Source organism: Misgurnus anguillicaudatus, chromosome 2 (assembly GCF_027580225.2).
Source record: "Misgurnus anguillicaudatus chromosome 2, ASM2758022v2, whole genome shotgun sequence".
Taxonomy (NCBI): domain Eukaryota; kingdom Metazoa; phylum Chordata; class Actinopteri; order Cypriniformes; family Cobitidae; genus Misgurnus; species Misgurnus anguillicaudatus.
The window spans coordinates 51,229,213-51,255,729 of NC_073338.2; the positions used below are offsets into that span (position 1 = coordinate 51,229,213).

General features: G+C 38.2%; 1 protein-coding gene across 8 annotated transcripts in view; it reads right to left on the bottom strand.

Annotated features, from left to right (window-relative positions):
• Positions 1-517: 517 nt before the first annotated feature.
• The window catches only part of LOC141351142 (receptor-type tyrosine-protein phosphatase S-like), a 126,804-nt gene continuing 100,804 nt past the window's right edge, over positions 518-26,517 (bottom strand). For 3 of the 8 annotated variants that reach the window (XM_073857632.1, XM_073857646.1, XM_073857652.1), the window contains 20 exons: positions 24,207-24,797; positions 23,551-23,645; positions 21,505-21,758; positions 21,003-21,090; positions 19,528-19,743; positions 19,292-19,449; positions 18,037-18,048; positions 17,426-17,538; positions 12,393-12,490; positions 11,815-11,938; positions 11,446-11,621; positions 11,249-11,368; positions 11,002-11,156; positions 8,038-8,323; positions 7,639-7,817; positions 7,421-7,547; positions 7,164-7,289; positions 4,522-4,676; positions 2,631-2,766; positions 518-2,506 (listed from right to left, as the gene is read on the bottom strand). In XM_073857632.1, the coding sequence (XP_073713733.1) occupies positions 2,438-2,506; positions 2,631-2,766; positions 4,522-4,676; positions 7,164-7,289; positions 7,421-7,547; positions 7,639-7,817; positions 8,038-8,323; positions 11,002-11,156; positions 11,249-11,368; positions 11,446-11,621; positions 11,815-11,938; positions 12,393-12,490; positions 17,426-17,538; positions 18,037-18,048; positions 19,292-19,449; positions 19,528-19,743; positions 21,003-21,090; positions 21,505-21,758; positions 23,551-23,645; positions 24,207-24,797 (3,278 nt within the window). In that variant the 3' untranslated portion in view covers positions 518-2,437. The remainder of the gene's footprint in view (positions 2,507-2,630; positions 2,767-4,521; positions 4,677-7,163; positions 7,290-7,420; positions 7,548-7,638; positions 7,818-8,037; positions 8,324-11,001; positions 11,157-11,248; positions 11,369-11,445; positions 11,622-11,814; positions 11,939-12,392; positions 12,491-17,425; positions 17,539-18,036; positions 18,049-19,291; positions 19,450-19,527; positions 19,744-21,002; positions 21,091-21,504; positions 21,759-23,550; positions 23,646-24,206; positions 24,798-26,517) is intronic. The other 5 variants (XM_073857638.1, XM_073857676.1, XM_073857666.1 and 2 more) reach the window with 3 other exon arrangements.

Genomic DNA, 26,517 nt, shown 5'->3' on the forward strand with positions numbered 1-26,517 from the left:
TATTTAACCACACACACATTTATATATTCATTTCAGAATTGTTTTATTTATATATCATTTTTTTATTTATATTTAACATAGATTATATATAAATATAAATAAATATATATAAACATGTAAATGTTTCTTAAATACATACATGAATGTGTGTGTATATATTTATACATAATAATTAGACACAGCACACACTCATATATTATACCAATAATCACTTTTATTTTGTATGCGATTAATCGCGATTAATCTTTGCCCAGCACTAAAAATTACATTTAAATATATTTATGTATATGCCATATGGGTTTGTAGTACGCTTCTGTATTTGCTGGTGTTGTGTACTTGTGTTGTGATGATGATGTTTTTTCTATGTTCATGTGTTTGAATGAATGTAAACGTGTTACATTACATTTATTAAAAGTTTTCATGCTCAATGTGTTTACTGGTGAGAGTCTGACCCGCGGCTGCATGTAATAATAAATCTGACATCAATTAAATCTGAAATAACAGACACAACATTCACTTCAGTATTTCATCCAGTCATTCTCTTTTAATACAAAGTCGACGTATCTACATACATGATATTAAATGAATAAGCAGAGAAATGTAAGCGATCTATAGAAGCACGCGGCCCTTTAATCATCATTTCATTTACTTCATCTGTCATATTTATTGACTCAGGGATTTTTCATGTGTGCTTTCATCTAAAAACATTAAATGTTTAATTCATGTGCGAGTCCTGATTTCTCTCAGTGTGCTTGAACTCTTCTGCTACTGTGCTGTACTATGATAGATAATATCTGTGTCTATATTCATTTATCAGCCGGATGATTATTGGCCTTTACCGAGACATTCAGCACATGAACCAATAAAGGGTTTGTGTTTCAGTCAAGCACCAAATGCTCAAGATTTATATCATGACACCGCAAAAAATACCACGGTACTGCTGTGCTACTGTAGGGCACTCTCAATGAGCTGCGTCTGCGCAGTCCGCAGTGTCTTTGAGCTGCGTCTGCGCAGTCGGCTGTGTTATTCTTGTGCATTTTCAGTGTGCTGCTGTGGTTTTAAACCTGACCTTCACATGTGAGGAGCTGAAGTCTCTCTGTGTGCTTATCTGAACAGTCTGAAATCTATCCTCGCTTCATCTGACTCATAATGTCACGAATGCTGATGCGAAACATGAGGTTTTATCATGGGTCCGGCTCGAAGGATTATAAACCAGTAAAGGACCGTACTGTCCGGTCGGAAAGGGGAAAGTTCCAGCTGATCGGGTAAGGTTTGGGCTCCCGAGGGCCGTGTGCCGTTTCCTTTCTCTAGAACAATCAGTACACAGAAATATCAAAATATCCGGTTTACAAAGCACAACACTGTACACATGAGCTATGACCAGTCACGTTAGCTTGCCAACTACATCACAGCTCACCAATTATATTGCAATAAAAAGCATATAAATAAATAGATCCTTAAAAATTCAAGCATAATATATAAAAAAAGAAGAAATAATAAAATGAGGTCGATTAAATATTTGACAACAACGATAAGGCTCATTTAACTCGTCTGGCGGAGATCTGGAGATCTCTTAACCTGTGCTACTCAACACGATTCACTAAACTAAACATGATAGGAAGAGATCGGTTTCATCATTTGGTTTAGGTTAGAGAAGAAATCAAAGAAACGGGCGTTAATGATCGGATTAGGTTTTTTAAAGACTTTATGATCTGGGCTCAATATAACAGAGCGTAGTGTGAATGATTTGATCATACTGTACTGTACTGTATATAAACAGAGAGCATTATGCCACGGGAGTAAAGAAACATGATACAGAACTAGACTGAAGCTGTTAAAAAATCCCTTTGCTTTCCAAACACGGTCAAAGCAGCATATAGTTATAGAGACACATCATGAAAATACAGTATTCACAGCAGTTCTGTCGACGCCGGACGGCTCGTATCGAGAGACGGGATTATATCACGCGGGTCGAATGGCGGCTCCCCTGAGCTCTCCGTCAGGCACAGAAGGTTCGAGATCGGCCTCCGTTCACGATGGAAACGAGAGACACGTTTACCTCCCGTCACTGAATTCAAATACAGTTTGAAGAAATCCCCCCTTTGAAGGGTGCAGCAATTTTCCAGGCTTTTGTTTTTTTTTTGTTTTAAATAGATTTTTACATGTAATATTTTTCCTCTTGTTACGAAGAAGAACTTCATCCACAGTTGAATATTTCTAAAAAGCCAACCACAACATTAATATCAATATATGAACACTGAGGTAATAGTTTGCGTGTTGACAGAGAGAAACTCATCTGGTCAGTTTATTCATTTCCTCTGTTGTGTAGTCATCCGTCTGTCTGTCTGTCTGTCTGTCTGTAGCTTGTTTCAGTTCAAGCAAATGTTCGTGGGTTTGTCGAAGGGAAAGGTCTTGAAATATCGCTCTTCTTCTTCTCCTATGTTGCATAGTGATCAAAACTTCCAAGGTACTCGAGAGCGGCCTGATAACAGAACTGATATTCATCCTGAAAAACACACAAAGACTTTCTTTCAGTTTGTGTTCAGCTGTCCCAATCTTTCTTATGAGGCTGTATGAACATTTCATCATCTGGGATTATTGCGTTAATATCTGTAGGTGTTGTGTGATACCTCGGTCTGCACCATCGCTGGTCGTTGTGTTCGCAGCATTTTGACAGTCTGGAAGATGTCGACAGCACCTTCATAACGCATCCTCTCCAAAACTATACTGAGCGTGATGAAAACTCCTGTCCTGCCCACACCCGCACTGAGAGAAAGAGAGAGTTTTAAGGGTTAAATATTGTTTATACTTGCTGTGCATGTCCCTAAACAAAAGACAAGGTGTTTATAGTTGACACGTGTGTGTGTGCATATATGTTTTTGTGCACATGTGTGCAGAGGCGTAATGCCCATTCAAGCAGAGGGGGCACGTGTCCCCTTGTTTTTTTTTGATAGATAAAATAGATTTTGAATGGAACCTCAAAAACAAAGAAACGTCCATTAATCTGTTACTTGACTTTTAATCTGTTTAATATGCACAATATTATCAATTCTGTGCTGCATCTTTGTCACTTTTCAGAGAATTTTGTTGTTTTGATCGTGTTACATTACTTTCATTATGCTGACGTCTGGCGCTGCAGTCAGCGCAGTCGCAGACGTCATCAGCGTCTTAGCTCGCTCCCGGGCTCTTTGCTGTTGCATTTTGCTATCTGAGGAATTAAAATGTGTAAGAAATGCTCACAGCATTTCCAAACCCCAGTACGGTAATGTGGAGTTTAACCTCATCTGTGTAGAAAATGTATGGTTTAAAATGTGACAGTCTCAACGTTATATTAGTAGAGATATCTAGATTCATCTTCTTGGTACAACACCAAAGTTCGCCAGAGTTCACGGGGGCGCGGAATCACACATGCTCACATATGAGATAAAATTTTATGCAAAAATCCATTCCTCTAATAATTTTATCTAAAAAAAAAAGTTAAATCATTATCGAACATTAAAATCAATCACGTGGCTATAGCTTATGTCATTTTTGTTGTTTATATACTTAATGGATTTAAAATTACATTAATTTCATACGATAATGCAGTTGTTGTGCAAAATGCATTAATGACACAATTAAACAAGTCATTTATTAAAACTTAAATAAATAAAACATGCCGTTTCAGATGTAAATATGATACCAATATGTCATTATTCCGATTGAATAGTATGTGATATGAAAGTTATTCAACGCTTTATAATTTATTTTGGAGGTTTTTGCATGAAAGCAGGGATGTTCAGATTGTTAGAAATGTAAGTGCCATGGAAAAGACTGAAAGCTCTATAATATTTGATGTCTGTGTATGCACACATTTCTGTGAGCTGTGCCCCCTTAAAAAAAAATTGGTGCATGACGCCCCTGCATGTGTGTGCTTGCATGTACGGCACATTTTTGCTTGTAAGTACATACAATTTAATACATTATCTGTTGGGTATTTTAAGCTAAAACCTCTCTTTTAGACTCTAAAGACTTATTTTGCATCTTTAAAAACATCTAAAAAAAATGAAAGTTAATACACCAAGCCCAACATGAACCAGATAATGTGCATGTCAAGACAGAATTATATTTTGTATATAAATGTACATAGATTATTGTTTATAGTGTTATATATTATAGCAGAATAAAAAAGCTTGTGTTAATACACTTCATAGCATGTATGAAGATAATTTCATCATTTTTACAATGTAATGTATAAATAACTTCATAATAAACATAACAAGAGCATTCGTTTTGTAAACAAATTTGAAATGATGATGTGCTGAGAGCTGACTGACACATCTGCGGTAAATCTTATTTCCTCTCAAATATGAAATGGTTCGTTCTCCATCATTAAAAACGCTCAGAGCGAACAGCACGTGAAGGGTTTATGTACTTGTTAATGATGACGTGTGGGATATGTGTGCTTGTGACAGGCATTATATCCGTAGAGTTTTCCACGGAAATCCATGTAAATGTGGATGTTGAGTTAGTTTGACACACCTGCAGTGGACACTGATTGGTCCATCCTGACCAAACTGCTCCTTGGTTTTGTGCACTTGTCCGATGAAATCAATGAAACCTTCTCCTGACTTTGGAACTCCTTGTTCCGGCCAATCGGTGAACTGGAATTGTCGGACGGTTCTCGACTGTCCGTCCTGTGTGAATAAACACACAAGCTCAAGTGAGATGACGATCTCTCTCATAGCTGTTAAAAGCTATTTTTTCAAGGCAAGATGTTTTATTGTCATTTCAACCATAAAGCAGTGAAGTATGTAGTGAAATAAGGACCCTGATGCTACATACAGACACTGAGATCACTTTTTTAACTTAGCCACATAAAGTGCATGCATGCAACCTAGTGCAAACAGTGCCAGACAAGAGACCCTACAAGAAATATGCATCAAATCTAAATAAATAATACAAATTCTGCTTCTTCATCAGCTTGAACTGGATTTGAATTAGAGGTCTTCACGGGTCCACTTAGATCCGAAAATCAGAGGTTCGACCCGAGCGGGTCTAAAAGTTTCACGTGTGCCTCTGGTCATTTGAAATAAATGTGTTTTTGCATCAAAGTCATTTTCCAAACCATTCTCTTTGCCAAGAGTGCTTGCGACACTGTGTGGCTGGCGAAAGGCACATTTTTATTGAGACAGATCTGTCAATCAATTTTTAATGCACACTGTAGGTTACCTTGGTGTCTTTGTCAGATAACAAATTAAAATAAATGAAGCAGGGGGACAAATTGGTTGCAAGCCCACCGGGGTTTCTGTCTGATGCATGCAGGACTGCAGACGGCACACACGTTGGTGCCGTTTATATTTGGGTCCAAAAATTTCCATTGCGTCAGGTCAGACTCTGGTCTAATTTTGTCAGGTTTGTCTCGGGTCGAGTCTTTCTTTTAAAAATTATTTATGCACTTCAGGTTCGGGTAAAAAGTGATTCAGGTCATTTTGGGTCGGGTACATTTCTTTGGACCAGAGAAGACCTCTAATTGTAAAGCTCCTACACTGGGAATAAACCCATGCATACGCAGTTAAACTTTTTTATAACATTATTGTTTGTTTTTTACTAGGGCTGTCCTCGACTAAAGGCCAATTTATACTTTTGTGTTAGGTGCGCGTTATAGGTACGCCGTAACATACGCATAGACGCGAACCCTGTCGCCGTACCCTTCGCAGTACCTGACGTGCACCTCCTCAAAAATGTAACTACACGTCGAAACGACGCGGACCGCAAGATCTGTGATTGGTCGACGTGAATGCATTATGTTTCCTCCTACGCATTTCGGCAGTGTTACTTCAGAGCAACACAAACGCAGAAGTATAAATGCTCATGACGGCGTTGCCTACGTGCGTAGCGTCTGGCGTACCCTACGGCATAACCCCGACGCAAAAGTATAAATTGGCTTTAAGGATTTACATATTCGAATCAGAATTGTTGAATCTTTTCATAGTCAACCGATAGTCGAATCATCTATGTGTGTGTGCATGGGTTGGGAGGGGGTCAGACCAGGTACAAATTGATAACTTTTATTTTCTTTCACAAGCAGCACACATAAACAACTTTCTGATAAAGTGACCAAAAACTTTCAAGTGATGAACGAAGATAAAACTGACGATGCATTTATATATTTTTAAGGTAAAATGTAAGGCAACATTTCTTTAATTATTCCTCATAACATTTACAAACCACGATCTACAGAACATCACACAAAAAAACATTTTGATAACTAAACCTAAAAATATAACAAAGGTGATCCTGCCTTGGAAACCTCGGCTAATTCAGTGTTTTTATTTAATTTGGAGATTAAGCGTGTCAAAGCAGTCATGACCAAAAAAAAAACGACAAATGAGAAATGACAAATAATTTGTGATTGTTACTGCAAATTATAAAAACTAACTTATAAAAACATTTTTTTAATTAAATAAGGTCAGAAGTAACAAAGTGCAGAACAAATGTGCAAAATGCCTCAAGTGCACGAAAACAAAACACAAGCCAAATAGATACATCAGATAACCCAGAGTGATTTATAAATAAAATAAAATAAAATAAAATAAAATAAAATAAAATAAAATAAAATAAAATAAAATAAAATAAAATAAAATAAAATAAAATAAAATAAAATAAAATAAAATAAAATAAAGAAATTATTAAAAGAATGAAAGTATAGCCAGAATTGCCAGCTTTGTCTTTTAAATGTAGAAACAAAAAGGCAATGGTTTATTAACATAGGAACCTCTTTTTGGACGTGTAGCCCGGTCACAGGGATTGTTGGATTTATTAACGCATTTTAAAAATATTTATTGAAAGCTGATACTTCACATATTATTTGCAGAATTATAATAATATGCTGTATATTAATATATTGGGAGAAAACTGTTATATGTGAAATCAGAGTTGTGCACAGTGCACCCATACGGCCAAAATTAAAGGATCCTCATTTCATAACACATCTGCGACGATTCGACTGTGAGATTGGTAGTCGAATCAGGCTTCTCCTATCGATGCATCGAATCTTTGACTATTCGGGGTCACCCCTATTTTTTACACAAACTGACAAACATTTCCACCTGTATTTTATAAAGCAAATAAACGTTAAGTGTGCGAAGACGAGTTTCAGTGTGACATTCAGTATCACTCACCCTGGCGTCGGTCACTTTAAACTCTCTCAGGATGTATTGAGGCATGTTATATTCTGCCATCGGGTCCACAACAAAGTACTGATACCTCGCTGAGCGTTCAGCCGGCCAATACTGATGACACTTCTCCTACAAACACAACACACCAACAAAAAAATATCTCATCAAATCTCTAAGCCAAACTGAGACTAACACATTAATAACTGTTGTCCTTTAGTTTTTTCCTCCATTATTTATTTATTTCCTCAACTATCACTTACCCGACCGAGTTCACGTAGTTTGGTGAGCATCACCACAATGGTGGAGTTGTGTTCCCACAGCATCCTCCAGAAGTCTTCAGTGGTCTCGGCTAAAGGTCCCTGTGTCGCAATATACGCTCTCTGCTGCCTATAACACACACACACAAATACAGAATTAAGTTTAAGTACAATTACAACCGAGTAGTTGAACGCAAACATTAAATGTAAGTGTATGTGACCTGTATCCATCAATGAAGCTGGCATTGATGTAGTCAGAACCTTCCAGGCCTCTGATTGGCTGCAGACACACACGGGTGGTCTCGTACGGCATGATATTCACCAGACGGTTTTTAAACTTGTTGCAGGGCAGATTAGCGCTCACGAATCTGGAGGTGTGGGCTTTAGTGTTGGCGAGGCGCTGAGGTGAAGACAGATACAGAGAAATGAGTCAGGACAAACATTCAAGTAGAAGTTTGCATGAGAATAAAAGTGCCTTTGGTAAGTAAATCATAACAATAAGTTTATATTTTTTATTTCTTTTTCTTATAAAAAGCTGTGGAAGGTGTTTTCTCTACTGTCTGTATTGTGTCCATCAACTGTCAATCATCTAATGATAAGTGATGATTTCCAGCAGATACCTTAAACTCCAGCTCCATCCCGCTCACGTGTTCTCCTGCCTCCACCTGTGAGAGTTTCTGAATGTAGGAGTAAAGACTGCGAGCAGCGACTTCGGTGTTCCCGCAGGCGACGGCCTCCAGGAGAGCCTCGTGGATAAAACCGTACTGATCTTCAGTCTGGACCATGTAGTTCCTCTGAGAGCGCATCAGGGTCACGTGACCGTACACGTCCACCGTACGCTCGTGACGGATTCGCTCCAACATTGCGTCGATCACTATTAAGCAGCCGGTGCGGCCCACCCCAGCGCTGAGACAGACACAGAGAGACAGACAGTGAGACTTCCATATCTTTTGTTTTTGGCCTAGACTTTCAAAAACCTTCAAAAATCTATTTTCTGCATGTTTGGCTCTAAAGGAAAATCAATTGAGATCTAATGGTGTAAACAGTACTACTGTATGGTAAACTTTCCTAATCTGATTCCAGATCTGTCCATGTGTTGATCTACAGTAAAACCATCGGTACAGTTACAGAAACATTCACCTGACAGATGTGGACACAAAGCTTTCTGAACAACTATAATCCAGATTACAGTAGGGCTGAAATCCCCCCGCACCACCGCTGGACAGCGCGGACACGCGTCTGCTTTATACAGCGCAAACTCTGCACTTATAAATACAGTCAGGCGCTGTTTCTTTAAACAATGTGAGCTGCACATTTAGCAGGCACTGCTTCTTCTCACCAGCTTGTTTAAAAGCAAGACAGCGTTGCCAGGTCCTCGACCTTTCGGCAGAGTTCTGAATTAGGATACTTTAAAACTGCAGTTTGGATATGAAAGGATTTGGTTTATTAGTTGTTGGTATTTGGGTTGTGAATAGTCATTGGGATGCTTTTGGACTAATTGAATATTAGTTATGAAGATCTGGCAACCCTGACAGGACATGGAAGCAAAAGTGCGAACAAATGCTGGTTAATAAAGGTTTCATTTCATCCTTTTGTATAAGTGAGTTTATATTTGTTTAATTGTTGTTGGGTTTTCATAAAAATAGTATTGAACCACCAGTTAATCACCTGTTTTAAAGTAAGGTTTTTATTACTGTAACAACACCTTTATCACTTTCATATCGTATGGATTATTTATTTTGTTAATCTAAATACTCATCAAGGTCTAAAGTTGAAGATTAAAATGAGTTTATTAATCTGTGACACAGTTTATTCACCAGCACATCCCTCAAGACTTGATTAGTTTTGTTTATGTTTTGACATTTAAAGATGTTTTATTATTTAAAAACCCTTTAAATTTAAAGCTTAAAATATCAAAATCAAAAGGATCATATTAAAATTCTGTAGTAGTGTGTGTTTTTTAACTTTTAAAAGAACACTTATACACGTGAATACCCTCATTTAGTGCCTCATGGTGCGTTCACACCAGATGCAAAATGAAGCCGATTTAACATGAGTGATTCGGGTGAATGAATGACGCAGCACAAAATGAACGTTTTCGGCATTTGATGCACGAATCACGCGAGTTGAAAATCTAAACTTTGGCAGGTATTCGTGCTGTGTTAACCAATCAGAAGCTTGCTCCAGTAATGAGGTGATTACAACGTAGCGAGCAGAGGCAGAAATACGAAACAACAATGGAGGACAAAATCATTGTTGCATAGTCTATAATCTTTTATAAAAACAGGAATAAAAATGATCTTTCTTAAAAGAAAGTGAGTGAGGAGGTCAGACGATCTGGTAAGTTGTAAAAAAACACTCTTTACTCAATTTGAACTATACATTTATACATATTAAAACTACAAGCTAGCTAAAATGGCAAATGGAGCGTATACGCAACTGAATTTCAAGTGCGAGTGACGCAAGTTATTTCAAAAGGTTCAATTGTCTAACTATGTGTGAATAGCGTAATTTATTTGTTTCAATGGTGTGAACGTACAGTTATAGCTATAAAAGGGAAAAATCGAAATGAGTAATATTTATGTTTTTATCCGATTAGTCGATTAATCGAAAAATAATCACCAGATTAATCAATTATAAAAATAATAATTACAGATTAACACACTCGGTAAAAGAAGACAGAAAGTGTTTTTAAGTTCAAGGTTGGGTTAATGTAACACAATGATGCTTTTATTTTTAATTCATTCTCAACTAGACTAAAACCTAGCCTGGGTTTCCACATGCTGCCTTGCGCACAAATGTATTCATGCAGCAAGTCTAGCATGAAAACTATCCCTGAAATAGGGAACCAATCACAGATCGGGGAGGAGCAGCAAGACGATGACGACGTCTATGCGACACACCGAAGCAGTTTTGTTTATCCAACACGGTAGCAGACGTGAGGTTACTTTTCAATGCAGCCTTAGATAGTGTTACAAGTAGTTTTGAATGCAAGTTTATTTTAAAAAAGAGCAACTTTTGGTGTTAAACAATTTCATATCCAAGAAGGATGTTTGTATATGGCAAGACATGATAGTCACAAAGTTTTAAAGGACCAACCTGCTAGGCATCATTGTCGACGAAGTATGTTTAACTTATAAATGGTAAGTGGTATTTATTAATATTATATTGTCATTATGCCTGTACTGTGGTTGTCACAGTGCCACTAAGTTGTGTTGCTTTTCAATATCAATATACAGCTATTGGTTTAGTTGCATAGCTTTCAGCTGTGTGCACACAAACCGATAAAAGTGGTTTACTTTTGACTGATTTGTCGCTCTACATACGTCATCAGGTATAATTGAAACGATTGGCTATGAGCTACATACAGATGCATTTGATAGACATTCGTAGCACCAAATAATCGGCTCTGGGCATTCGTTAACCCCGCCTCAAATACGAGAAAATAAGCGTCTCATTCTCTATGAGACTGGTCTGGTGTTAGCCTACATCAAACCAGTACTCTTTATCTAAGTTAATACATGCAAACCAACAGGGGAAACAAACTCTAAAAAGATGAAATTAACTGTGACACTGATGCTGACCTGCAGTGGACGATGACAGGTCCAGCATCCGGTGGGTTACATGATTTCACTCTCCGTAAAAAGGCCAGGAATGGAGTGGGATATTCGGGAACGCCATGATCAGGCCAAGCCGTGAACTGGAACTGTCGGACTTCCCTCCTCTCATTACAGCCGTTCTGATTAAAAAAACATCACAAACACAATCATATAACATCAGAAAGAGCAAATAACATACAGAAACCAACTCGGGGTGGAAAGTCGATCTCACCTTATGTAGAGAGAAGGTTCGTACACAGAACGTGGCCAGTTCCATTGTATCCAACAGAGTAACCTGAACCGCCCCGTACGTGTCAGTACCGCGACTGGGCCAGTACTGATCACACTTAATCTAAAGAAGAGAACATTAAACATTCAACACTGACCCGTGAGAGGAGAGATCGCACACATGATCCCTGTGATACTCACGCGTGATTTCTCCTCTAATCTGGTCATCATCACGACAGACGCGGCCCTCTGTTCCCACACCATTCTCCAAAAATCACCAAACGTCTCAGGAAGAGGTCCCTGTGTGGCGATGTAAGCGTTCTGCTTCCTGTAGCCATCAATGTAGTTTGCATTGATATAATCACTACCCATAATCCCTGAGAAAGACAACAAACTATCACAACCAAACACTTCATAACATGCACAAAGAAAAACATTTTGGCATAGTCGCAAAATGAGACTCAAACCAGCGACCACAGACGAGCTCAGCGCTACAGAAATCAAACTCTCATCATGATTTTAAATATGTGCTGATATGACGAGACCCTTCACAGAAATGATTGATGTTACCGTCGGTCTGTGCGAGGATGACACGTGTGTGGTCGTACGCAATCACATTGGCGTAACGATTCTTTGGCTTGTTCACCTCCAGATTGGAATGTTCCCAAGTAAACTGCTGTCCTGGATCAATCGACTGAGACAGATAGATAGAGAGAGACAGACAGATAGAGACAGACAGATATAAACAGCACATCATTAGAATTATATCTATGATACAGCCAATAAATTACTTCTTGTTTTTGTTATTTCAGTTTAGATCGAGGGGCAACCTTCCGATCTCTCTGATAAAGATAATACAAAAGTGACTTAAACTGCAATTCATCGACTGGCCACTAGAGGCTCCAAAAGGTTAATTCCCATATACCCCAATGTTAAAATGCCCAACTTTACAGCAGAAAATAAGAAGTTTACATCCTGGTACAAAAATTGTTTTTGGTCTATATAGCTAGTTTTGCCCTCTCTGTTTAAAGTTTTGCATAATTAAGGGCATGGCCCTTCGAGCTAGGGGGGCGTGGTTTCAGACACCCCAGCTCCACCTTTGTCCCGCCTCTTTACCCATTTTTGTCAGATATTGAGAGATTATTCACCTCATACTCCTGTGAGAGATGCAGGTTGTCATTGGCCTTCAGTCGCTCGGTGTGTTCAGGCAGCTCTGTGATGGGGATGGGAGGGTGACTCATCATACCTGTAGGGTCAGAGGTTACAGCGGTTGTCATGGAGATGACCCACCTGTGTGTCACGTGACCAGGTGCGTGTATGCTGTCAGTGCACTTTTATGTTTTGTGAAAGTTGTTTGTGACTCTCTTGTTTGATCTGAGACATTAAACTCACCACTGGTCTTAAAAAGGTGTGTAAACTATTGAACTTGGTAGTTATTGTAAATTTAAGTTATTATTATGTGTTGTGCTGTACAGTAGATTTCTTATGTGAAATAACCATAAGTTGTTCTGCTGGTGGATAAAGGCCTTCATAAGATAAAAACATTATCTTTTTTTACATTACAGGTTTTTATTAAATTAATTAATTAAATGCTAAAACATTAAATTAAATTATTGCATTTTAAAGGTGATAATGCATCTTTCCTGCCATATTAAAAAATAAAATGCAATTGATGATTTGACGTTTGATTTTCACTACAATCTTGAGGCAAGACTGCCAATATTAAACTTAAAAGACAAACTTGAACAGGAATCTGTAAACATATTATTAAAAAAGTTTTTTCATGCCAATGCAATTAGTTCAGTTTTAAATGTATGTTTTCTTTTATTTCTTTTATTTTATCTTTTCATTTTCTTTTTTTCATTTTAGTTTTAATTTTCTGCTTCAGCCAATCTCCTTTTCTTGAGCAAGCAAACCCCACCCACTGATTAACATAGACTTTGGATACAAAAAAAAGAAGAAAAAAGTTTGCCTTGGCAGTCTTGCCTCGAGATTGTAGTGAAAATGTAATGTTAAATCATCAATTGCATTTTATTTTTCAATTTTAATGTAAAATTGGCAGAAATAACCTTCCATATCTGTGTTCTCTCTTATTTACAAACTCCAATACATCAGCACTTTCTCCTGTAGCAGCTGACCAATAGAGGGCGATATGGCGCCACCCAAATCATCTGTGCAAAATATATGATTTTCCTATATGTCCCATCTGTCTGTCATGTCAGCCCTGGAGCGACAGAGAGGATCATGCACAGGAGGGGGGGTCTATGTAAAAATCACCCTCAGGCTGAATTACACAATAACACTAAACGTCTGCCAAAAGTCTTCTGCATGTGTTCATTTAAATGTAAAACTGAAGCTACTAGCAGGCAATCATAGGTTAGTCATATAGCCTTTGATAAACAGAATCTATTACACAAACACATTTTTGATCAAGATACTGGTACTGAGTTTGTTATGCCCCCCCAAAAAAATAATGTGCATCACATGTCACCAGTGTTGGGAGTAATGCCTTACAAAAGTAATGCAATTACAGTAATATTTTTTTTTTGCTGTAATGCAGTTATATAACGCATTACTAATAACATTTTGGTAATATTATACTCATAACAATCTTTAGTAACGCGCACTGTAACAATGCATTTAAAAAAAAAAACAGCACTGTGCCACAGAAAAACAGCTGCGGGTAAAATAATAAGTCTGTTTCCGGTTGCTGTATCCAGCATGTTCATTTTGACTTCAATGTTGTATTTGAACTGCAACTTGAGCGTTTTATTATACAAACAGCAACCTAAACTACAACGTAACATTAATGTAGACCTAAACACATTTATCTAAATATAATTTTGTTTTAAATTTTTACCAACTTTTGTATGGTAGCCTGTATATTTTAGGCATAGTTTGCAATGTTCCTCTGTTTGTCTGTTTTATTAAGCAATTTCCCGGACAAGGTTTATTCTAGTCCCAGACTAAAATGAATGTTTGAGCTGCTATAATTTAAAAACATCTTGCACTGACACATCGTAATACATCAGTGTTATTGTTTTGTCTCAAGATGCACACCAGTATTGTTTTTTGTTATATAACTAAGGCCTAGTCCTGAATTAATCTGAACCCTGTCCGGGAAACTGCCCCTACAGTATATGTTAGCCTACATGTAATCTTAATATATTGGGCTGAAATGACTGAGCTGTATTCCTTTAGGCCTAATCCTCCAATAGCACTTTTTGTTTCTTAAAGGAATATTCCATTTTCCCAAAAGAAAAATCCAGATAATCCACTCGCCACCATGTCATCCAAAATGTTGGTGTCTATCTTTGTTCAGTCGAGAGGAGATACTGTTTTTGGGGGAAAACATTGCAGGATTTTTCTCATTTTAATGGACTTTAATAAAGCCCAACATCCAATACCTAACTCAACACGCAACAGTTTTTTTCAACGGAGTTTCAAAGGACCACAAACGATCCCAAACGAGGCACAAGGGTCCCACCCAGCGAAACGATTGTCATCCCCGACAAAAAAAATTAAAAATATGCTCCTTTAAAGCACAACTTTTCGTCCAGGTCCAGTCCAGCGCAACCCAACGCAAATGCGTAGTGACGTAGGGATGGTCACGTGTTACATATATAAAATGCACATTTGCGGTTCATTGTAAACAATAAACTGACACATAGACATTAATTAGTATCAGTTGACATACAACAACGTCAGAATGGTCCTCTTTCAACACACTTGTAAACACTGGGGCGGAGTTTCGCATTCTTCCTCTGTGACCTCTTGACGTCATGACGTATTGCGTCGGGTCACGCTAGCGCATCACGACCAGATCTAGACAAGAAGTTGTGCTTTAAAAGTGTATATTTGTTATTTTTATTGTCAAAAATGACAATCGTTTCGCTAGATAAGACCCTTATGCCTCGTTTGGGATCGTTTTTAGTCATTTGAAACTCTGTTGAAAAAAATGTTAAGTGTTAAGTTAAGTATTAAATGTTGGGCTCTATTAAAGTCCATTAAAATGAGTGACATGGTGGTGAGTAAAAATTATCTGGATTTTTCTTTTAAGAAAATGGAATATTCCTTTAATGAGGCATAAATTGTGTCAACCCAGTGCATGCCAGGTTTGTGCTGTGAATCTGAATTAAAAGTGAATTAAAGAATAGAAATGAAAAGAGGTTGTGTGTCTTGCTATGTTATAAGGCTATAGATTGCATTATAGTGGTCTCTAGCTCTATTGGGCTCTATCATACACCCGGCGCAATGCAGCGCAATGTGCGACACAAGTGTCTTTTGCTAGTTTCAACCGTTTAGCAACATGTTGTTTAAATAGCAAAAAGCTAATTCATTTGCGCCCAATGTTGCATTATGTTCTGAAAACAAGGTGTGTTCAGGTGCATTGTTGGCACGTTGCAAATTTGAGGCAACTAAAATTGACTACGCCATTGACCAACAAAAAAGCTGGTCTAAAGTCTAAAGCAGGGGTGCCCAACCCTGCTCCTTGAGGGCAACTGTCCTGCAGTCTTCAGTTCCAACCCAGCTCCAACACACCTGTCTGTAATTATCAAGCAACCCTGAACACCTTGATTAGCTGCTTCAAATGTGTTTGATTGGGGATGAAGCTAAAATCTGCAGTATGGTAGCCCTCCAGGAACAGGGTTGGGCACCCGAGTCTAAAGTCTATGGCACAATACTGTTTTTGTTATTTAATGAGCGCGTTTGTAATATGCGCCTATAAACGGGATGACAACGCGGGTTTGCATATCACACACATGAATGCGCAGCAGCACAAAAACGCTTTTAAATATGAAAGATTAAAGGATTAAAATGTAAAAGATTATTATTGAGTCTCTTGGACATAAATGAGGACCGATTATGAGACGTTAGAAGGCGTAAAGAGCTGCTTCACCTGTAGCCTGGTAAGTGAATAAATGCTTTGCTTTAAACAAATGCATCTATTTTTAAATGTTGCACATTTGTAAATTCTTTATCTCTTGTTTGTATTTTTAGAGTACAAACCGTTTCTTGCATATTTGCAAATTATTTGATGAGATTACAATGATTATGTAGGATATAAATACATTTACAGCGATTAAAAGCCTGCTGTTTTTACTTCAGTGACTGAAAGAAAACAGCTTTTAAAGGTTTTAATCCCAAAAAATAATAATTTCAATACAAATAAAAGCAACACAATTTTTTAACATTAATCTTAAACTGGTGGTCTTTTTCCTCTGCTTATCAGTTTATAAATTCCGCTTTCTAAATAGGGATTAGACATAGCGCCAGCGCAACTGGCTAAATCCCTAAAGGGGATGAGAGCTGATACGCTCATTGGTTTATTGCACGTTATGCCCAAAACACACCCATTACTCATTATGAAATAGGGGCAACCCTTTTAGGCCGTGCGCTTGGTGCATAAACCATTTTTCCCATCCATAAATTAGCATAAGTGGGTTCAAACGCCCATTTAGACCATGCGCTTAGATAATTAAAATAGGGCCCATTGTGTTTGCTATGTGTACCATAATTTACCAGACTTCAGACATCATTTACGAACTGATCATTTGTCTATTTTTATGATTGTTACTGTATTATCCCGTACGTCTTCACTGTGCCTATTACATTATGTTCCTGTTGCTTTGAAACAATTAAACACTTGTGAAAAGTGCTATATCACTAAAACCGAATTAAATTAAATTCTTAGTAGGCACGAGAGCCTTCACATAAGCCTTCTGAAGTTATAAGCAGCAATAAAATACATTTTAACATTTTATCATGCCTAGTAGTCACAATTCTGTGGTTATTTTGATGAAAGTAACTCAAAAGTAGTGTAATGCATTACAGTTCAAAGACAGTAATATTGTAAAGTAACTAATAACTTTCAAATGACAGTAACTTGTAATATATAATGTATTACATTTAAGATGTAACTTGCCCAACTCTGTGTGCCAGTGTCTTTCTCCACTGAAAACTATATTTCTCTCTTTGTCATCCGGTTTGTCTGTCTGTTTGCCTATCTCTCTGTCTTTCTCGGCCTCCCTGTCTGTGTGTCTCTGTCTGTCTGTCTGTCATTAAAGTATTTCTGCTCAGTGTTTTTGCATGACCTGTTGGGTCATTGCTCATTTTCAGAAGCTTGTATCTCTGCACATGTGTGTGTGTTTGTGTGTATGTGTGTGTTTGTGTGCAGTGCCTGGTGTTTGGAAGTTAATGCGTCTCATCTCAACAGGGTCAGTGGGGTGGTAAGCCATCATCTCAGCGTTATTCAGCAAACACTTGGTGCCCGGCTCAGAGTCCTTCCGTTTACTAATGAGTAAAAACAGACAGACCAATAATTCAAAAGTCAGGGGTTTAAAAAATCATCAGAAAATGCAGTAAATTAAGACAGAATGGGGTGGTTTCTCAGACAGGGTTTAGATTAATCCTCGACTAGCCGTCAGTTATATATTAGGACATGTAAGTAGATTTTACAAACATACCTTACAAAAAACAATACTGGTATGCATGTTGAAACAAAACAATGGCACTGGTACATGTTAAGATATGTCAGTGCAAGTTGTTTTATTAATTAAAGCAGCTCAAACATTTTAGTCTGGAACTAGACTTAAGCCATATCTGGGAAACCACTCCAACGTGTTTGTATCAACAACTTAAAAACATTGCTCATTAAAAACAAAATTTAGAGACTAATAAGTCAATAAACAACGATGAATCAGTCCACAAACAGGAAATACAAACATGTTAGATAAATAAATAAAATAAAAGGTTTAATCTCTCAGTGACTAAGGTTCAGATCTGACTTACCTGTCAGGTTTACTGGAGTCGAATCAAACCAGGCGAGCGAGCGACAGGCGGGAGAGAGAGAGAGAGAGAATTAATAATCAATATTTAGCATTTGTATGCAGCATGATATCACTGCAGATGAACTCTCAACAGTTTAGACACAGCAACACTGAAGCTTTTTACTTTGTTGGTAAAATCCTGCTTTGATAATAAAGATGATGGTTATTAATATCATCAAGACTTTACCCAGCAACAGTTACCAAATTTGCATTGAATTATGGGATATATCTGAACTATTTTAATTTCGCACTTTCGTCTGGACTGTGCAATTCATCTCAGATGCTATTAACTTCATGTGCAGAAATAGCTGCTTTCTGCATATTTAATCTCACTCGTCTGTCTTCATCAACGCTTTCATCAGCCTCCTCCACAGATATAACACATCGGATCTTCATCTGAATTCAATCTGCTCATTTAACACCAAACCTCCGCACTTTAACGCTGTACCGCAGTAAATCTAGTGGGCTGATGTCTTACATGTGCCCCCTCCAGACGAAAAAAAAATCGATAAAATGAATACACAACATTATATTTAAAGAACAATAAAGCATTTAATGTATAAACATCTGAATGAACTGAACATATAAAAAACAAGAAATATAGGAGTGAAATAATTCAACATGAGTTTGTGCATATGTGAAGTTTTAGCATAAAATAGCTCACAGATAATTTATTATAACATGTTAACATGTTAAAATTATCACTTTGTAGGTGCGAATAAAATTGTGCCGTTTCCAGGTGTGTCCTTTAAAATGCAAATGAGCTGATTTAATGCAAACACTGATCACCATAATGGTGGTTTGTTGATATTGAAACTCAACTGTGCTGTCAATTATATTCATAAATGTTTTATATTCATGATATGTCCCCTTTAAGTTAAAGTAACATACAAATATATGTTGATTTGACAAAAATTATGCAATTTTTACAGTGTAGCTGATGGTTTAACAATGTATACGCAAGTTATGCATTTGCAGCACTCTTTTTTTTTAAAACCAATGTTAACAGGTTTAAACATTCACAGTGCGTTGATGTGATTGGTTAAATGTTTGTGACGTAGAAAACAGAGGTGGGAATGAGTCTGTCTTCAGAAAACTTTCTGTGACAAAATGCTCTGCATTGATAAATTTGCAAATGGTTCGTCTTAAAGCATATTAAAAAACGTCCAACTGACATATAAACAACAATAAAAACTTGTTGTGTAGTTCAGACTCACTTCTTGTAGAGGAGAATGGCAATGACGATGCAGATAATAAAAACGACAGCAAGGACGGGTCCAACCACCCAGATGAGACCATCGCCCGCGTCCAAAGGCTGAGGGTCCGAGTCGGGTGCGATGACGGGGTCAGTGTACGGGCTGGCCACAAACATCTTCTGAACAAACATAACAGGAGCATTAGATCTGTACACACGCATGCACGTACACATCTGTCTGCACACTGCACATCTTACCCCAGTGGTGGAGTTCAGTTCAGCCAGGATGAAAAAGACGTACTCCTGACCCGCTTCTAACGCACGGTTTTCAAAGCCACCGTAGTCCAGCTGATCACCCAGTGTGAAGAACGCAGGTAGGGTTGCAGGTGTGAAGCGGGCGGTGATGTAAGCCCTCCTCAGATCCACCTTTCGCTGCCGAGGGTCTCGCTGTTTCTGGCTAATGTCCTTCAACAGCTGTGTCACATACACACGAAAGACTTTACACTTACCACACGTTTGATATAGTGGAAATGACACAAAACATTAATGTTTTACTCTAAAACATTCATAACTTAGCTCTCTTTTTTTCTCGTGCATGTGTGAGATAAGACACTATGCTGACCAAGCACTTATATTTACCTCCTTAGAAGAATACTCAGACGTACTGGTTTTATGTTATTTATATCACACACTAAACCTATTATTAGTCATATAGGAACTAGTTCTGTCAAAAATATCAAAAATTTGCTACATATCGACACTGAAAACGTAAAACAATTCCAATACTTGTGTCTCACAGAAATTATATTCCAAAACCAGCTGGGTGTTTTCTCTGTCTTTTTTTCTTCAAAATGACGAGCAAAAACTGCACGTGAACGCAGTTAACCCAGATACTGTTGTGCTTTAAGTTCACAAAAAAAGAAAAAACATGTCATTTATTAACCCTCATGTCGTTCAGTGAGGTTTTTTTTCACATTTGCACTATAATCTGCTTCTCATATAAATGTTAATTACTACCTAACATTAACAAACAAAAAGCAATACATTTTTTAAGTACTTCTATACAACTGTTTATGTTAGATAATATTAAGATAAAACTTTTAGTAAATGTATTAGAAAATGTTGAAATTAACATTAAATTATTTAATGCTTTAAAAGTACACTGCCAAAAATAACTTTTTTTCTTGTTTTTAGTACAAATATCTAACATTTTTTAAATCAAGATGTATTTTCTTGATCAGCAAAATGACCCTAGGAAATTTAGACAAAACATATACAATTTAAGTAAATGTGTGCTTAAAACAAGCAACAAAAAAAGAATAAATAAATAATCTGCCAGTGGGGTAAGAAAAATTTTCTTTAACACTTAAAGAAAAATTAAAGAAAGATTTGCATACCCAAGTGGCAGATTATTTTTGCTTGTTTTAATTTCATGTTAAACACTGTGAAGGTGAAAATAACCTGCCTTGTTACATTTGTCTTATAATAAAATAAAAATTAAAGTTTAAGGCCTTAATGTTGAAAAATGGTATTGCAGAAATTCCAGTATTGTGACAATATGAATAAGAACGGCACAATTCTTTAGAAACCTGTCAAAACCTCAAAGTCAAAGTCTAGATGACTCTTCATGACTTCAATAATTGTTCTCATTTTAAAACAATAATTTTGTATTTTGCGTCCTCTGCTATCTATGATCAGAGAAATGTAATGGTGTAAAATTTCACACATCGTACCTCCTCCAGGTCCATCCCATCTGGGCTCTTCAGGTGACTTATGACCCCTCTGGCTCTCGTCAGAGGAACCACCACTACATAGATGTTCCTGCAAGTACAGAAGCCATGAAGATCTCAATAGACAGACGTGGCGTCTCAACAAAATCAATCTCTCAACCTCTTACTCAAAAACAATCTTTCTTTGCGACTAAAGATGTTTGTTGGAAGATGAGGAGTCTAAATAACAGGGTGGTGGATGTTGTCTTCTGCAGATGCGTGTGAGTATTTTTTATATAACTGGTTCCCTCGTCTCAACTGTGCACGCTGCTGTTAATGTGAGATGCATCGAGAAACTTCAATTATTTCCTCCTGAACTCTGCAGCCAGAAAAACTGCAGTTGTAAATTATTAAAAGCTCTGCAACTGAACGTTTCCTGCATGTATGTTGTCGTGTCTTCGATGTGCACTAAAGACAGCAGGTCAGAGCCCACGTGTGTGCATGTACACGAGAACCTCAATCATACCTCACATTGCTCCTGGTGTCCAGTGACGGCAGTATGATGGTGATGGTGGCTTCTGTCTCTCGCGTGTGGTCCACCTCCGGCCGGCGGATCAGGATGGGAGGCGACGTCTTGGCGTGAATGCGGTGTCTCAGACCGCCCATGTTTCCCTCCGGGCTGGTGATCTTGAAGTCATAACTGGTGTCCGGCTGGAGGTTCGGTATCACCGCTTTTCTCTGACGAGCGTCGAACGTCATCTTCTCACGATTATATTCCACCTGCGGATGTAAAAGCAACTGAGTTTTCTCTCTTTGTATAAACACCTGCTTCACAAACCCATAATCAGGACCCTGCGAGTGAGGGGGTCTTAATGTACAGATTATTAATCTGTACATTGGTCGGGAGGTCACCATTTGATTGTTGGGTTTATTTACATCATTTTACATCAATTTACAGTTATCTTTCCTGTGTCAAACCTTTCCTATAGAAATATGAAGTTGGGATGGGAGTCGGGACATATATTTTGATTATTATTGTGAATTGCCTTTGGTTTAAATCCCAGCTTTAAAGGAATAGTCTACTCATTTTCAATATTAAAATATGTTATTACCTTAACTATGAATTGTTGATACATCCCTCTATCATCTGTGTGCGTGCACGTAAGCGCTGGAGCGCGCTGCGACGCTCTGATAGCATTTAGCTTAGCCCCATTCATTCAATTGTACCATTTAGAGATAGTTAGAAGTGACCAAACACATCAACGTTTTTCCTATTTAAGACGAGTAGTTATACGAGCAAGTTTGGTGGTACAAAATAAAACGTAGCGCTTTTCTAAGTGGATTTAAAAGAGGAACTATATTTTATGGCGTAATAGCACTTTTGGGAGTACTTCGACTCGCCTGAAAAGTCCGCTCCCCTTCTCACTCTCATAATGGGAGAGGGAGGGTGTTACTGCGCCGAGTCGAAGTACTCCCAAAAGTGCTATTACGCCATAAAATATAGTTCATCTTTTAAAAATTAATTTAGCATGTTTCCTAAATACCTACATATATATTATAGTATTTTTTAATTCATACGGTAAAAACTTACATACAGCTCCTTTAAAGGGACAATAATTAGGATTTACCCCATCTAATGGTAAAATTGTTATGTAATCACTGATCTCCTTTTCCGTTTCAACTAGTTCACGTGTTCTGAATGAAAACGCGTTGTTGAAACGCATTGGTAGGCTGGTGCTTTTAGGGGCTGTCCACACGGTGACGCGTGTCACCGTATACGTATAAATTTGTTATCGTATTGGCGTTTCATCCACATGGATCCGGCGTTTTGAGAGACTGAATCCGCTATTTTTTGAAACCGGGTCCTAAAGTGGATAAATCTGAAACCGACACCCTTGCGGTTTGTCTGTACAGCCAATCCGTATATTTTGTGAAGCGAAAACGTCATCACATCACGTGTCGGAAGCGTCACACGTAACAGCAACAACAATAGCGGCGGACTACGTGATTGTGTTCGTTCTACATAAGTTACTAAAGTCTACTAGCTTTATTACAGCAAAATCTATTACTTCTATGCAATTGTGGTGACCAACAAGCGATAATGGACAAAACCATACGTTGGTTATGCGCATGCTCAAAGTCTTCTTCTCCGTGTATAGTGTATATCTGTGGCAGAATTACAGCGCCCCATACTGGTCCGGCATATATACTAGACCGCTTTCAGTCGGTTTCAGTGGTTTCGTGTTTACGGATTATTTCTTTAGAGCAAGGAAAAAAAATGATCGGAGAGGGAATGCACCGGCTTCGTGTGGACATAGCCTTAGTCCCTCTCTGCTATTATAGTTTATCAATACGGCGGAACGACATGGAAGCCTCCTTGGACTTACCCGTTCAATGTAAGTAAAGAGAAGATATTCTAAGCTTACAAAGAAAAGTCAGATCACTGGCAGAGGTCATTTGACACCAACGAGGATATATTTATGAATAAAGACATTGCTTTTGATTAATAAAACACTTAAAACCCTACTTACAGTCCCTTTAAACATATTAGTTAGTTTGTTGTAAGACTCACAGTGAATCGATAGGGGGCGCTGCTTTCTGGAAACTCCCAGGTCAACAACACACTCGTCTTAGTCGCCAAATTCACAGAGAAATTTCTGGGCACATCTGTTCAAACACACACACAAACATAGGGATTATAAACAATACGGGTTATAAATGAGGTTGAGGAATTACTGATAAACACACACAGAGAAGCAGCACAGTGATCCAGCGCGGTCCATCCCTGACAACATTCATCAGCTGTAATGAAGGTTAGTTTGAAGGAAGGGAATCATTAAAACCATGTGAAACAGTGAGAAGAACGGTGAACTTTCAACCACACGCAAACAAACAAACAAGGATTTCTTTCATTGTGCCACACCACAGACTGGACTGGGAAGTGTCAGAAAACATAAACGTGAAGGGCAGTGAAGGAATACAGGTAAAGGAAAAACACCTTCTGAAAGTGAAGCCTCACTCGACTCGACTCGACTCAACTCGACTGAGAGCTGACTCGACTTACCTCAGGAACATCAGCATCCGGTTGACCTGTTACCTGTGAGACAGCGTGTGGGACATTCTCCACTGGTGCTGGTTGGGTGGGGTAGTTGAGGGTGGATGTGGTATTAGTGGAGGCTTTGGGGGTTTGTTGTGTCCTTCATTCAGGTGACAGGAAGTGGGCCATACCTGTGTCAAATGCTGCAGTTCTGTACAGCACCTGCGGGCCACACGGCCCAGACCCGGCTCTGTTGTGAGCACACATTCTCACAGCGTACGCCCGGTCTGGGTTCAACCCGTGGATGGTGTAGCCGTAAGTATCCGTCGGTAACATCAGCGTACGCGGTTCACCAACGCCCGCTTCCCCGTACACGAGCGTGTATCCCGTGATAGCACCGCTGCGTTCCGAGGACTTTGGAGGAATCCAGGCTATCTGCAGCGAGCAGCAGGTGGCGTTCACGTGCTCTGACAGCTCGGGAAATCCTTCGGGTGGGATCTCGGGCACAGCGAGTTCTTCCTGAGCCTCTTCACCATAGCCAGAGTGGCCTTTAGCTGCCAGCAGGAAAGAGTACACGGCACCAGGACGCAGTCGGGACACGATGTACCGGCGCTCTTCAGGTTTGATGAAGACGGATTCAGCGCGGGTGTCGTTTTTAAGAGCGTACGTGAGCCGGAAGCCGAGGATCTCTAGCAGAGGACTGGAGGAGTGTTGAGGAGTCCAAAACACAGCAGCAGATGTCTCATTAACCAGATGCACAGTCAGACGGGGAGCAGGAGGTACTACGGTAAAGAAGACATTGGCAATTTTAGTTGATGTATAATTCATCTATGAATGCATAAAACACATTGATAGATTCTGGTTAACACAACATTCAAGCTAAATATTATGCAGTCAAACACTGTAAAAAAATGCAGTATGAAGTTAAAACAACTTGGTTTTGCAAGTAGAAATAGTTTAACTTAATGTTTTAAATTAAAGTAACATAAAATATATGTTGATTTGACATTATTTTAACAGTGAGATTTAAAAGAGCAACGTGAGGAACTACACATCATGCTGAAGAATGTAATTTAATCTATGAAATAATGTTCTGGAGAGGACCAAATGACCTAAGAAAATAAGTCTAGTACTTATCAAATTTAAGTGAAATTTGGCTTAAAACAAGCAAAAAAATTGCAAATGAGATAAGATTTTTGTCTAGAAATTTTCTTGAATTAAGTGTTTAAGAAAATGTAAACTTACCAAGATTTTTTTTCTTACGCTATTGGCAGATTTTTTGTTTGCTTTAAGCACAAATTCACTTAAGTTGTATATTTTTTGTCCATAAACTGGATTTTTTAGATTTTTTGACTGAAAACAAGACAAAAATACTGAGCAACAAAGTCATTTATTGTAGTGTGTCACATATAGTTAGTGGTGGGCGATAAACCAGTATGATACACAAAAACAGCTTTTATCAAACAGCATTTACAGAAAATCTCTTAAATCACTTTTCTACCTTTAATAAGATTCAGGGCTTTATCATACACCCGGCGCAATGCGGCGCAATGCGCGACGCAAGTGTCTTTTGCTAGTTTCAACTTGGCATAATTATAATTTTCACGTTTAGCGCCACGTTGTTTAAATAGCAAATGCATTTGCGCCTAATTTTGCACCCATGGGTGTTTAAAAACGAGGTGTGTTCAGGCACATTGTTGGCGCGTTGCTATTTTGAGGCAATTAAAATAGACTACACCATTGACCGACAAAAACCTGCTCTAAAATGGCGCAATAAAGTTTTTGTTATTTAAAGGCGGAGTCCATGATGTTTGAAAGCCAATGTTGATATTTGAAATCACCTAAACAAACACGCCCCTACCCCAATAGAATCTGGACTTTCTGTTGATAGACCCGCCCCACACATACGCAACCAAGCATTTGATTTAATTTGATTGGCTATAAGTGTGTTTTGGTAGTCGGGCCGTCTCCTTTTCCAACGCGTTTTTCAAACATCGTGGACTCCGCCTTTAATGAGCGCGTTAGTAATATGCACATATAAATGTGACGACAACGCGGGTTTGCTTATCACACATGTGGATGCGCAGCAGCATAAAAACGCTTTTAAATCTGAAAAATTAAAGGATTGAATGTAAAAGATTATTATTGAGTCTCTTGGACATAAATGAGGACTGATTATGAGACGTTAGAAGACACAAAGAGCTGCTTCACCTGTAGCCTGGTAAGTAAATAAATGCTTTGCTTTAAACAAATGCATCTATTTTTAAATGTTTTTTAAATGCAACGTGAAATGAGAAACAATTTAAGTAATGCTTTAAAAAAACATGGCGCTGTCCAAGTGCTGAAACGCTTCGGCTCTCCGCACGTTTGTAAATTCTTGTTTGTATTTTTAGAGTACAAACCTTTTCTTGCATATTTGCTAATTATTTAAGAGATTACGTAGGATATTAATACATTTACAGCATTAAAAGCCTGCTATTTGTACTTCCATGACTAAAGAAA